Below are 15,108 nucleotides of genomic sequence, written 5' to 3'. Positions count from 1 at the left end.
AAAGTTCTTGCACCCGCCAGGAGTAGATTTAAGCACAGGTTCCTCTTTCATAATTATATCATCATCATCTATTTAGTCCATGTTGGTTGCCTCTGACCCTGCCTGGCTTCCGCAGACCAACGCGCGCTGCCATTGAGTTAAGTCCAGCTCACAGGGGCACTATAGGACAGGGTGGAACTGCGGGTTTCCTAGACTGCAACTCTTCCTAGGAGGGAACAACCTCATCTTTCTCCCTTGGAGCAGCTGGTGGTTTCGAACTGCCAGACTTGCGGTTAGCAGCCCAACATGACCATCACGCTGCTGAGGCTCCTTCCACAAACCACAGGGTATCCTATAAAAATAAAATGGGCTTCACTTGTATTGTTCCTTTTATGGCATTGAAATATGTGTGGTTCCTTTTCTCAGGTGCTTGCTGTTCCTTCGGGCCTTTGATTAATTGCCAGAGCATTGGTTATTGATCGGTGATAAGAGCAGGAAATCTAGGTTAGAATGGCTTGCTATTCTCTTGTCAGAATGTGCAACGTGAGCAAACAAATGCATGGGTAGTTTCTAAACAATGACTAATTCCTTGCACCATTAATGAAAAACGATGGGGATTTTTCCATTGTGCTTTGTTCTCTAGTTCTGCTACACCTTCCACCTGGGCTAGTCCCCTTGTTGGTGGGTGAAGTGAGGCCTCGCAGCATGAAATATGAGCTCTGCAGATCTGCTGGACTATGCCAGGCATAAAACATGACCAAGAAGATGAGTCGGTCTAGAGCAATCATAATGGAAACCAAGCCATTGAGGTGAGCTAGGAAGTTCAATTCAGCACACTTCCATTCAAGGTGCATTCATTCACTGCCATCAAATCGATTCCAACTCCCAGAGACCCTATAGGACAGGGCAGCACTGCCTCTGTGGGTTTCTGAGACTGCAGCTCTTGAAAGGACTTGAAAGGCCTGTCTTTCTCCCATCGAGAGGCCGGTGGTTTCAAACTGCCGACCTTGCAGTTAGCAACCCATCTCATGACCATTTCACCACCAGGGCTCTTGAGGGTACATTAGGCTTCAGGAAAAATATGATGAGAATTGTATTCCAGCCTTTGAGAAACACAGTCTGCTACAGAAGCCAAATCTTTAATTAGATCAAAGTAACATGAATAAATGCCCACGGATGCCATCACCGTTTGGATGAGGCTGACCATCCTAAGAGACAGTGGGACTGGAGGTGTTCTTAGTGCAGGAAGTTGATTTTGAACCCCGAGTGGTTCTCTACCACTGAGCTGCCCTCTAACACATAGTAGCCTTATGCAGACCTTTTGTGATCCATGGGCTTTTCATTCATAGATTTACAGAAATAGATGACCAGGCCTTTGTTCATTGTCCATTTTAGTCTCCTCTGGAATCTATTCAGCATTCAAAGGTCCCCTGACTCCACTTGAGGTACCTTGGGCAAGAATCAATCTCACACATGGGAGGACAGGACTCTACTACTGAACAACCACTGTCCCCTACAAGTCCCCAGAGCAGGATTTGCACTCTGTCTCCCTCTAGGTCACTCCCACTCACAGAGTCAGAGCAAAAGGGACCTGAGAGACTGTGTGTTTGCTCTCAGTCTCTCTGTGCCTCCATGCCTGACCATTCTTCTCATTCATGATCACAGGAAAGAGTTTGGAATAAATGATTTTTTTCCATTTCATTCAACCTCATCTGTGATGCCACAGAAGCATTTTCAGCCCTTAGCTCCGCCGTGTGACCGAGGAGAAGGTCTCCCAAAGGTTTTCTTGGCTGTGATCTTCACAGGAGCCATTTGCCAGGAGCCCTTCTTTCTCTCACAGAGCCTTTGGTGGCTCTGAAATGACAACCTTAGCTTATCCATCGTGCCACCAGGGCTCTTTGTAGGCTGCTTTAATGAAAACCAAAACCAAATCCCGCGCCTACTCGTCTATCTCATTCCCACTGCCATTGAGTCCATCCGACTCATAGCAACCCTGTAAGACAAAAGGCAATAGCACCTGGCGATTTTCTGAGACTCTTTTTACAGGAGTAGAAAGCTTCATCTTTCTCCTGTGGAGCACCTGGTAGTTTCGAACTACTGGCCTTGTGGCTAGCAGCCCAGCACATAATCACCATGCCACCAGTGGCTCTCTATAGGGTTTTCCAACCTTTACAGAATCAAGGCATCTCACACATCTCCCACGGAGTATTTGGTAGATTTGAACCACCAACCTTGTGGTTAGCAGCCAGGGGATCACCATTGCTCCTTCTTGGGTGATTTAAGAGTGACTAATTTGGTAAAGGGGGCATGTGGGAGGTGGCATTTGTTCTATGGGGTCTGAAAAGACATTCCTAAGGAAGTGATAGTTCCGCTGTTGAACCGTAAGGATAAATAGTATGAGTAGAGAGAAGGGATAAGGACAGTACTCATCCCCAGAGAGCGAGGACTTGTGTGCAAAAGCTGGGACGTGGAAAAGAGTATGACGTGCTGAGAAGGCATACCTGGGTGGTACAAGCAACTGATGAATGTGCTCGGCTGCTGACCAAAAGGTTGGAGAAGCACCTCAGAAGAAAATCTTGGTGACCAACAGCCATCGAGAGTCCTGCAGGGCACAGTTGTATTCTGACACACATGGTGTCATCACAAGTGGAGGACAGCTCTATGGCAGCTGGTGATAATGGTGTTGAAGAACTTAAAGAATGCCTGCGTGGTCAGGCCTGAGAGGTGGTGGCGGAGGCAATCGATGAGCCTTTTCTTGAGTCTCTGCAACTGCCTCCTTCCCTGCCTGAAGACAGAGCACAATGTCATAGTCCCAAGACCTTCCACGTTAGGATGAACTACAGCCTCAAGGACTTCTCCATCCTTGGCAGCCGTGGAGCGCCGAAGGAGCACCCAGAAAGTCACCTCAGATGGCCTAGGGCAGGGTCTTCTTTCACAAGCAAGAGGAAGGGATTTTGTGCTCCATGAAGACATTATGGTTGCCTAGATTTTGAAAGGGGCTATTGAAGCAGGAGAGAGAGGCAACTGTAGTCAAGCAGCCAATAAGTAAATATGCTTTGGTTGAACCAGCTCACCTGGGAGTATAGCATGGTGGTTGAGCAGGAGCATCAGAACTTGCCTCTCCAAAACTCCACCTGTCCAGGAATTGGCTTGAGTCCTTCTCAGCCTGGGTACATATTTGTCCTTGAGGTGATTCTTTTGTGAAACATAATGAACCAATTGGGAAAATAACCTTGAAAGCGAACTTGATTGATTTTTCAAAGAAAGCAAGAACTCCGATGAAAATGTATCTTAAGTCTATTAAACCACCCTCCTAGGCAACTTGGAAGAAGAACTAAACTAGATTGCAGTTCCAGTTTTGCAGAAAGCCTTTAATTTGTGCCCCCCCAGCGTTCCCCCCCCAGTAATTCTTGTCAAGTTGTTTTATTGGGAGAATAACTGTGTGGCCAGGTACTATAACCCACCACTGTATTTCTCTCTCTCTCTCAAGAGTTTTATTGGCCCTCTTTCACATGCCATACAATTCAATCGTTCAGTCATATTGAGAACAATTGCACAATCCTTGCCACAATCAAGTTTAGAACATTCTTTTTCCCTGCACGCATTGTTATTCGTGTACCTTTTTAAAATTGTGTAAAAACATACACACAACAAAACATTCTCCAATTCAACAACTTCTACATGTATAATTCAGTGCTATTGATCATGCCTTTCATGTTGTACAACCATTATTGATATCCTTTTCCGAATTATTCCACCACCATTAACATAAATTCAATACCCTCTAAGCAAAAACTCTTCCTCTTTCACCATGGTAACCATTAGTCAACCAGATTCCCTGTAAGGCCAGTGTCTTAGATCATCCTAGTGCTTAGTCCATGGCGTGGTTCACCGAGGGTGGGTAGAAACATAGCCAAAGGGTCTACACAAGAACATAGAACTGCTTTTATTCTCCCCTTAGTTTTCCTACAATTATTGGTTAGCATCCCTTCCCGATGTGAGGTATCCCCTCCCCATTTACCCACCATTCCCACCAACAGATATATAAGTGCCTCCTCTGACTTGCAGGTGCTCCCCTCCCCTGGTCTTGATTTTCTTCATTCTTGTGGAGGGCTGTATTTCTCTTATTGATACATAGTACATCTTTCTCTTCCTTCCAGCTTCCACATATGTATTCCAGAGTGATACCCCTGCCTTATGCAAGGCAATGATTTAAAGACTAAATTTCTTCCAAGGACTGTGCATAAACAGGAAATTAAGAATTACCAAAAATTCAATATCTAGCTCTAGCATTTACTAGGTAACTGCTGAGCCTCTGTTTTCACACATGTGAAATGGAAATTAACTTGGTCTACTTATTGATGAGGCTGTTGGAGGACATACATAAGATTGTGGAGGGCAAAATGCCTTCTAAATCATCACGTCGTTCCCATCTTGTATGCTGTTATTCTGCTTATCCTCGTGATGACCCCCTAGAAATGATTCACACCCAGTTTCAAAGACTCTTTCTATCTGCCAGGCAAATTCTTTGTACACATGCTCTTCTTTTCTCTCCTCTCTCTCCATATTCATGGGCACACATAACATTAGCATCTCGGAGACATAAGAAGGAGCACCCAGCCCCCTCCCAGTTTCCTGGCAGGGGGAAAAAAAACCCACAATGTTTTGTGATGGTTAAGAACATGCTTTAACTGTCAAATGTACTTACAACCAGCTATCTAAATTGTGAAGCATACATTACAGCTTTCTTGTTGTTCAGTGAGAATGCAAACTATCACAAATTGTACATGAAGGAGGGAAAGAAAAGGAGTATTGGAAGAGTTTGCATGGAGTTATCTAAGAATTGGAAGAAATGCCCATAAGTTAACTTACCATGGTTCTGTGGGGTTTGTTGATGTGTTGTGTACAGTCAGTCCTATATATCCTTCCTCTCCACTCCACCCCACAGTCAACCCTTCTTCACTCCTCTTCTTTCAGCAGTGATTTTCATCCCTAGGCTTGGGGGTGTCGCCTAGGAGGGCAATGAACTATGAAAAGTTCTGCATTAGATAAAACCTATAGGAGTGGAGCACCAGTGCACAGAATAGACCTTTCATGAGAGTGAGATGGGGAGGGGGAGAAGTGGCGAAAAGAGTTATTTCCCTGCCCCCCTCTCCAATTACATAACGCTACACTTGATCTTAGCCAAAAGGCTGAGAAGCGATCCTAATTACATAATGCTTTCTCTTTCCAAACCCAGGTGACGGTGACAGATGGTGGCTCTTCCCCGAAACAGTCGACAATTTGGGTGGTGGTTCAGGTTCTTGATGAAAATGACAACAAGCCTCAGTTCCCAGAGAAGGTCTATCAGATCAAGCTGCCGGAGCGTGACCGGAAGAAGAGAGGAGAACCCATTTATAGGGCATTTGCATTTGACAGAGATGAGGGTCCCAATGCGGAAATCTCCTACAGCATCGTGGATGGGAATGATGATGGGAAGTTCTTTATTGACCCCAAAACCGGCTTGGTTTCCTCCAGGAAGCAATTTTCCGCAGGGAGTTATGACATCCTGACGGTAAGAACTTTGGAACCTCAGACACAATCCTGGGGTCGTGGTTACTCTCTTTCCAATGAATGTTTCTCTAGAGAATCAAACGATGGAATAAGAAAGCACACCTACAAAGTAAATAAATGTCTGGGAGGCGAGGACAGGGGAGATCTCTGACTGACTACCTTGATGAGGTGAGATCTCTGACAACCGTGATGAGATCGCATCAGTAGTGAAGTTGTTTTCTTTGGGGGGGTGCTATCAGCAAGCCTTCTCTACTGCCAGTCCCCAGGCGCTCCATCACACACTCAGACGCCCCTTCGGTGACCCTCAGGCATATTCAAAGTACTGAGCATGTGTGTAAATAGAAGGTAAGGGAACAGCCATGAAACGTGCCCAACCCGCCACACAGATTGCGCCACAGGTCCGCAAAGAAAATAACTTCTGTCACAGTTGACAGGGAGATAGAACATGAATTTAGCAGAATAGATTGTGTGACACAGATTACAAGCTAGGTGTGATTCCCGAAAAGATGAAAAAACAAGACTCAAATCCACAGGGGGTGAAATTTTTACTGTTAGCAAATTCAAAATGCAAACATTCAGGAGCACCATCTCAAATAGAGACGCTCAGTTCCTTGTAGAAGGTACTAGCTTGCTCCCGCCACTTCTCATCAACCACTCTGGTCGTGCAGAGTGCCCATGACAGCGAGATGCGTGGCCATCCCCACGGAGCCCCAACAACTCGTGGCATCCACTGTCCTCCGGTTTGCCCTCAGAGGTCTCTGTTGTACACAGTCAAGTCTTCATTATTTTAAGGAATGGGATGACTCTTTGAAGTCCCCTTCCCACCTTTCTGTCCCTGCCAAGTAACATATCCAGAAGAGGGAGCAGAGGAAATGAGGAAAATAATAATACTAAACCTGTTCTGCTTCTATCACAAGGGGTTCTGTTGGACTACAAGTTATTGCAGACAGTGGGTGTGGTTTGGGAACTTTGAGGGCAGGATGAGCCATAGTGAACGCTTTTGATGCCCTGTGCAGATGCCCCTCAACTCTCCTTATTCTTTTATCAGCCCGCTTATGACCACAGATAAGAGGCATTAGAATCAGCCTGCCATCTCCCCCACTCCCTGCTGCCTCCACAAGCTCATGATTCCACTGAGAGAGTGCTCTTACTCTCCTTACAAGTTGGCCCATTAGAATCCTTAGAGCTAGGCTGCTGCCTTTCCCCCACCTATCCCATCACCCTCTGGGACTGTGTACCAGTGGAGTGCTCTTCCAGAATGAAGCAGAGGAAGGAGCTGGAAAACACTTGCACACACCTTTACACATATCCCACATATTACTTACATAGCGATTGACATTCACTTTGTCCCCTTTCCCACCATCACCACCAGCAGGAAAGTTGGACTCCGTGGTATGAAGAATAGTAGTAGCCATTCCTGCTCATACAACTGCCATTCGTGTCCCTAAAACACTGCAAATCACACGTCTTCTTGTCTCCGTCTTCCATATCTGTAAAGTTGGCTGAAGTTCGGGTCTCCTGTTGAACCTGTTGTGGGAACCCTCCTTGGCTAAGGTGCTTCTTCCTCATGCATGGGCTGCACTCCCCTCAAACCTCCACTCATTTCTCCCCGTTTGTGAAACATTGATGAGGAGGGGTCCTTGTCCTGGCACCTTATGCACTGACTGACCCACACTTCACCAGGGACCACAGCTCAACGCCATAAAGATGTTCTTCTGTCTTCTCTCTGTGTGTGAGCAGATAAAGGCGGTGGACAATGGGCGCCCACAGAAATCCTCCACTGCCCGCCTGCACATTGAGTGGATTAAGAAGCCACCCCCTTCACCCACCCCGTTGACCTTCGACGAGCCGTTTTATAACTTCACCGTCATGGAAAGCGATAGAGTAACTGAGATTGTAGGGGTGGTATCTGTACAGCCAGCTAACACCCCTCTGTGGTTTGACATCGTGGGTAAGTTCGAGCCCTCCGGAGCAGTATTGCGCAATGTCATACTCAGCTGTTTGGAGCAACTAGCTAGAAAAGTAACGAGCGCTAAGACTAAAAGATGGATGGGGCTGGAATGCAAAAGAGCCAGTAAAATGATAATCAACCTGTGCTTTCGTTCTGACTCTGCAGCTAAGCTGAACAGAAAGTGCTCTCTGGCTGGATTTCCCATAGTACGTTGTTATTTACTGTAATCTTAATGTCTTTCTGTGTGTCATTTAAATCCTATTGTCACACTTGGCTAATCTCATTTCTAAATGTATTGATGGTACTAGACTTGCTATCTTTCATTTCTCTCCTTTTCTTCACCTTTTTCTGCATTCTGTTCTTTTTTTCTTTTCTTTTCTTTTTCTTTGTTTTTTTCTGCTCCCGACTGCCCTGCTTCAAGGTGGCAAGCATGCTCGAGAGATGTTCTATATTCTACAGACAGCTTGTGGGCAGAACTGCTCAACAGAAGGTACCCTGAGTGCAAACACATTTGCTAAAATACAGCTCTCCAATCTGCCTTTTACGGGTGGGGTTGATTTTTTTTGTTGTTGTTTTCTTTTGCGTATGGGTTGGGTTGTTTGTGTTTTTTTAAGCAAATTAAATTCCATCTTTGATAACCGCCTGTGACAGGCTGAAGCTCAGCCCACAGATTCGTACATGCCTCTCACGGAGACTGCATTACTCATATCCCGTGACTCCTTTGTTGGAGGGTTGATGGGGTTGGGAGGGTTTTGGGTTTGTTTGTTTTTTCAGGAGGGGGGTATGTTTTGTTTCTTTTGCTTTTGAGGTCTGGGGCTTTCGGTTGTCTTATTTTTATCCTTTTGTGGGTTGGTTTGCTTCTATGGGCCTTTTCCAGTTGAAAATCGAGGCGAACGCATCTCAGCCCCTCCCCCGTGGTGCAAGATCATGCCATTCCTCTCTCCCAGAAAGCCTCCCCGTGAGACTCCCCTGGCTGCGGGCCACGAAGGAAGGGCAGGAAAGGGAACCCAGCGCGATTGCCCGTGAGCTTCCCAGGAGAGCAGATAGAGAAAGCAGATGTCAGTGTGCTGTGCAGGGTAGAGCTCGGGGATCGACATTCAGATTCCTGGAGAGCAAGCAAGCAACGTACCGGGCTGGAAAAGGAAGGTGCGAGACGGCAGGCTGCCCTCCACCAACCTGCAGGCAGAGGCGGTGGGGACGAGACAGTGCAGAGGCTATTGCAAAGAGGAACGATGGGGAGGAGCCTGGGTACCAGCCCACCCGGAGGTGACACAGGACTGAGCTGAGCTGACTTCCCATGGGTCTCCACGGGAGGCAGGCCTTCCAGGAGAGAGCGAGTCTGCAGGACTCATTTCCTTCCACGCATCACTCGCTGGCTGGCGGGGAGGGGCAGGAACCTGCCTCTCCTCCAGGCCCCCGCAGAGTCTGGAGAACACATTCGGGACATTCACTTCTGCTTTCAGGAGGCTCACAAACAGAACGGCCCCTGGCCCTCAGTCCAACCTCAGTAGCCGGTCTTCAAACCCGGTTCATTCTGGCTCAACTCCCCTGCTGAGAATTTGCCTTCCCATCCCTGATAGGCTGAGTCTGAATCTATAGTTCAAAAGGATTCCCCAGGTGGTTCTCATTAGTCCCCAGGTGGTTTCCTATGTGTACCTAAGCATCACCTGGGGATCGTGTTACACTGTTCACTCTGACTTTGGGAATCTGAGGGGCCACAAAAAAAAACACTAAACCCACTGCCATCAAGTTAATTCCAACTCATAACAACTCTGGTGGTTTTGAACTTCCAGCCTTGCAGTTAGCAACCGAATGCATACCACTGTGCAACCAGGGCTCCCTGGGGGGCAGGGGACACAGAGGGATATGCAAATTCTCAGCAAGAGAGCTGGACCAGGAGAGACTAGTTCAAATCCCTGCTTGGTAAAGGAAAGGGTTCCCCGAACTCCCAAATGAAAAGGCTTGTTTACCACACACTTGAGTGGCAAACAAACTTATTTACCACGTTTCCGGAGTGGCAATGGAACGTCTTTCATTGGCATTAACCATACCATTCCTATGCAAGGTCAGCCTGACCCTGAGCTCCCAAGTCCTTCTTCATCCTCATGTAACATTTATGAACTTGAAGCTCTTTGGATCTGTGAGCGATAGCTCCAGTTCATTATCTTCCCAGTAACTTCCAGTTGGTTAAGGTCTTTTCTGCTACAGCTTCTTCTTTCTTGGGGAGACAACAGACTCACACATTCATAATCTGGTTGACTGTGGCCATTCCTACACCACCATTTGCAATTTGAGTCATGGAAGATGCATTTCCATTTAAACTTGTGTCCTCCAGCGGACATATGCAATATTGATTTCTTTTAAATAGCCCAAACAAGAGTGTAGTACCCACCCAAAAGGCATCAAGAACTGTTGTGCTGTCTGTGAGCTGTGGGAGAAGTTGTTCTCTCTCCTCAGCCACTGGTTTATTTCCATCTCCTGTGACACTCCATTTCATAAGCACCTCTACTGCCTGTTTCTGTCCCCGGTACCACGCATGCAACCTCCTGATCGGTAGCCCATCTCATCCACCACCACTTCCACCTCAGAATAGCCTCACTGGATTCCACTTAAAAAAAACAACCCTACAAGCTCTCATTGCTGTGACAGTCTACCAGCCTCCTGAGCCCCGGTACCTGTGTTGATTTTGTAGTTCTTCAGCACCCCTGCATGGGTCTGTATGAATGTGTGTAAGCAAGCATGCCTTCCAGTGCTGCATGGACCCTCACTTGCTTCTCTTTGTGACAGCGTCATTGGTGCTATTACACATTTTCATTTCTGTCTCTCTTGTCTCCAATCTTAACTGCTAAAGCCAAGGCTCACATCTCCTCTTTCCTTCCCCGACCCCTCTCCACCCCTGCCAATGCTTCTGTTGCTCTCCCCCAGGGGGAGTGGAATAAATGATACTGATGGAGAGGCCACAGGCAGTCCATGTGTTAGCACAACTGATGCCTCCCAAAACCTATCCAGAGTCGAGGTGGCCTTCCACTACATTCTCAGCCATAACAAGCACAGTGCCTTTGACAGAATGGGAACATCAAGAAGACATGGGGCTCTCTTGGGAAGGAGTCTTTTTAAGCTGCTCCAAATATAAATCCAGAAGCTATTACCAAGAGCATGGCATCTGCTTTCATGCTTCTCTGTGGCTGTTTTTCTAAGTGCACCCATCCTATAGAACATGGTTAAGAAAATTCATTGAGCATTTCTCTAACTGAAGACCTATAGGCAGGACCCTCTGGTCTGGGTGCTTCCACCACAGAGATTTCACTGTCAAGCTGGTGAATTCTTACCGAGCTTCTCTTACATATTCAACTTCCTGGCTGGATACCCAAGCTAAACAGGATTTTCCTTACCATTTCCACATCCAACCAACCGCGTCTCAGAAGAAATCAGTCTTTGCCCCAGAGGCTGGTTTCTTTCAGTATAGATCTGGTCCCCCTTCCCCCAAGCTCCCTATTGAGAAGACTTTCTAATCCAGCAGAGTCATCTTTTTCCATTCTGTTGACAACACTTTTCCCCTTCTCTAAGTATCTATTGTTGTTTTTTATCATATTCAGATGTTTTGTTCTCGCTTTCAAGAGTTCTTGCATACCTATCCTTAGCCATTGAAACTTTTATCTTCTCCTCCCTTCCTCCTTAACTAAGCATCTTCCTTGGCCAAGCTAACAAAGAGGAAACAGAAGGAATAATCAGTAGCTTAAGAAGCTTAGCCTATAGTTGAGTGCTAAGAATAGACACGAGGCATATAATTTCAGCATGGAACTGAAATGAGGTCTCAGATTTATTATAGGACATGCCTTGGTAAATGCCCTTAAGAATCATCCAAGCAGAGTACAAGATTGGATTCCATTTTAGGCCTCGTATATTCAGATACCTATCCAGACACTCACAGGTACCGAGACTACAGGTTTAGCATTTGCAGCTACAACTAATGAACTCTCGTTAAGGAAGCAGAAGCACGGTTTCAGCATGCTTTCCCCCCTGAGAGTATTGTCTTATTTCCATATTTCCCAATCTACCAGAGTCTTGCTTTAGCTGTGTTTCTTCTCCTCCTTTGATGATCAGAACTCACAAGAACAGGATGGTGAGCAAGATCTTGACACCAAGCCTGGACTCCTACACCGACAATCTTCTAGCATGTGCCTGTGCCCCCACAGAGCCCACTGCTTATGAGGTTAGGTGAGCGAGACTTCTCAGCTTCCAGACACAGAAGCCTTACTTGTAACCCAGTGAAGAAAGCTGTAATTAAAAGGAAACATAATAAAGTTCAGCTGTTCTGTGTTTAAACAGCCCAACGCACAGCATGTTCCTTCTCTGTGTTAAGAGGCAAAGAAACTGAAGGGGGAAAACATAACCCAGAATCCTTTGTGGCTTCAGCACATATCTTCACACTTCTTGGGAGCTCATGATTTCAACTCAGCAGCTCCTTGATTTACATGCTCTCTAATGTGCAAGCAATCTGGTCCACAGTTCAGCCCCGTATCCTTATTCGGATGGCAAATGTTTGTATTGCAAAGGCTACCATCATGACACACTTGAAATAAATCCTTCTTACTCGTCATTTGACGGGGATGCTCTCACCCATTTTTTAGTTGTTCACCTGACTTAGGCTAGAAATATAGTTTTCCTTGTAGATGGTAAGCACTGAAAGCATCTTTATTTATTTGGTTCACAGAATGACAGAGAGGAGAAAGGCTGTTCCGTGGAAATCATTCTCTGGTGTTGTGCACTAGCACATAAATCCAACTCTACCTGAACACCTGCCTTGCGCTGCAGACACATCAAAGTCACCGTAGCCCTAGGGTGCCATCGATTCCTGCTGACCTGTGGGCTCTTGGCTGCTCTGCCTCGTCCTTCTTGAACTCTGTGCTCCACAGAGCCACTCCTTCTTAAGGGTGGGTGAAAGGTCAGGGTGGGCAGCTGCCCTCACCTCAGCTCTAGCTCATGGTCCCCTTGTGTCTAGCAGAGCTGAAGGAAGCCCGGTCCTTTGTCCTCTTCATGGCCATGGGATGTGTGAATTTATTTTTGCATCTGTGACACCAATCGGTTTCTCCGAGGTCTTCCTTCATCTTGTTTTACCAAGCAGAATGTTCTTGGCGACCTTGTGACTGGTCTTTCCTGCTGGTGTGTCCAAAGGCAGTAAGTGGGGTCTCGCCATTGGTGCTTCAGAAGAACATTCTGGTTTCCTCTACGAGAGATCGGGTTGTTGTTTGGGCAGTCTACTGCAGGTTTAATCTTCTTCATCAGCACCACAGTTCAAATGCAGTTAAACTCTGTCCTCTGAGCAGAGCTTCAGCTTCTGGTGGTCAACTCTAAAGAGGAGACTATATTTCCTTACTGTAAAATGTACCTCTGAGAGTCGCCATGCCTGCCCATGGACCATTTCCGATTCAGATATTTCTCTGTCAGAGTGATGCCAACAGACTCAATTACCCTTAAACACTGTATTTCTCCTCTTCTATATTCTGTCTCAAATTGGGTCCCAAACTTGACTCTCTCATCTCCATAGCAACAATATACCCCATGGAAGCACATCTCAAGCATCTTTAGGAACATAATCAAATCTAAACAACAACTCATATATTCATTGCTTTAAAAAATGAATTTCAAGCCAAATTTAGAAGGCACTTTTCACCCTACCACACTGTCTCCTGATCTCTACCCCATCTCTCCTACCGTCAAAGTTAATATCCTTTTCCATCCCCGCACTGTGCTTGCTTCATTACAAGGCAGGAGATTTATTCGTGATCAAGCATAACTGGGGCTGGCATTTTTCTTAAGTTCAGCATACATGCCGACCTTGAATGAACAGCTTGCGTACGACTCCCTGAATTCATTGAGATGCAACAGCTCCGTGTTTTGGAAGCTTCTCACATAACACTTCCTCCTTGGTGACTACTAGAATTTGGTTGATATTTTTAACATTCAGCACAGCCTAGAATAGCATCAGCTGCTAGAGGAGGAACCTGGAAGGGGCCCTCATTTTCATCATCAGCTCTCTTAATGAGAAACGGCGGTGCCTTGTACCACTCTCTACAAAAGCTTGACGACACACCATGGCCCGCGCCCTGTTGCCCAGCACGTTGAGGAAATAGCGGCTAGCTAAAACAAATTTCATTCCAGACCCATTTGTTTTCGTTCTTCGGGGCTTTCCTGCTTGCTTCATGTAAGTTCAGAATCCAATAAAAACCCAGACGGCCTCTTTTGCTCATTGTTTACTCTGTCCCACCGTCTTGACTGAACTGGTCATAGAAACGTCCCAGATGTGAATGATCTGTCCCGTGCACTGTTCACAAGCGCGCTTTGACCATCTCTGCCACACCCCCGCAGCTACGCTCAGGCTGTGACTCCTCCGGTCCTCCGTGTGGCTGAGCCTCCGCCCAGCTCGGGCAGTGTCCTCCCGCCTCCCCACCTTTTGTTTAGCCTCTCGCTGCTGCACACACACACTCGGCTTTGCATGTTCTGTTACTGGCTCTGCGGAAGCACTCTTGGCTTAAAGGGAATGGGGATGGGGCTAGTGCCAACGGTCTCCTTGCATTTGACCGTTCCTCACCCCCGTTGAATTCAACATGGTCTCCTGTGAAAATGAATGCAACTCTTAGGCTAAAACTGAGCCTGAGAAATGAGACCTGGGGGGAGAGAGATGGAGTCATTCATGAAATGGGATGCTTAAGTGGTCGGTGATTAGAGCAGGTGAGGATTGATGGTGAACTGCTGGTTTGGAGCCTGTGTCCCTTGTCAGAAATTCATTTTAGGAACCGTATCAGGATACATTGGTGGAACTAGGAGTAAGGGCCCTGGAAATGGGCATCCGAGGCTGCCGGCCAGACGAGAAGACGGAGACTCTTACCAGGCTCTCTTTAAATGCTCTTTGGTCTGCTTCTATTGGTCTCTCTCCTCCACCCCTACAGACATTTCTAGTCTAGAGTATCTACAGCAGTGAAGTGGATACGGGAGACACTTATTCACACACATAAAGAGAACAAACAGTAAAACATGACAGCCATGAAAGTGACCATACCTGAAAGTGCACAGTCTACATGTCATAAGTAACACTGCACCAATTCAATGTCACTGAAGGCAAAAACAATGATCTATATTTCTATATAGGACCTTGAAGGAGAACATGTAAGGTTGGCCCTTTCAAACAGTAACTTAAACTCTGCCTTAGAGTCTCTATATTTCATTTTCATTCACGTTGAAGCTAGAGTAAACTGAAGTTGACAATTTGCATAATTTCTATTTGGTGTTATACCCACAAATCCTCACCTTCTAAACTGTTGAATACAACGTTGACGACCTGGCGTGTAACCCCTCACCTAATTTACAAGAAAAAAAAATATCCTTAAAGAGCCCCCAGTGGTGCTATCCGGTAAGCACTGGCATGCTAACCTCAAGCTCAGCAGTTCAAAACCACCACCCACTTGGTTGGAGAAAAGGAGGCTACCTGTGTCCATAAAGATTTACAGCCACAGAAACTCTAAGGAGGGCCTTTAAGCGGGAGTGGACTCCTAGGCAGTGGGCCTGGTTTGAGAACCAGCCTGGCCCTGCATTTCACGCAGCTGTCAGCATGAAAGCATTCCCTT

At 46.5% G+C, this 15,108-nt stretch overlaps 1 protein-coding gene across 1 annotated transcript in view; it reads left to right on the top strand.

Moving 5' to 3' along the window:
- FAT3 (FAT atypical cadherin 3) overlaps window positions 1-15,108 on the top strand; it is a 684,233-nt gene that overhangs the window by 519,636 nt on the left and 149,489 nt on the right. The window contains exons 5-6 of the mRNA XM_030886441.2: window positions 5,219-5,533; window positions 7,273-7,483. Coding sequence (XP_030742301.1) covers window positions 5,219-5,533; window positions 7,273-7,483 — 526 coding nt within the window. The remainder of the gene's footprint in view (window positions 1-5,218; window positions 5,534-7,272; window positions 7,484-15,108) is intronic.

This window comes from Echinops telfairi, unplaced genomic scaffold (assembly GCF_000313985.2).
Source record: "Echinops telfairi isolate 266 unplaced genomic scaffold, ASM31398v2 ScPeMD7_1713;HRSCAF=2227, whole genome shotgun sequence".
NCBI lineage: Eukaryota > Metazoa > Chordata > Mammalia > Afrosoricida > Tenrecidae > Echinops > Echinops telfairi.
Note: the sequence above shows the minus strand (reverse complement) of the source record. Positions and strands in the feature narration are given on the sequence as shown.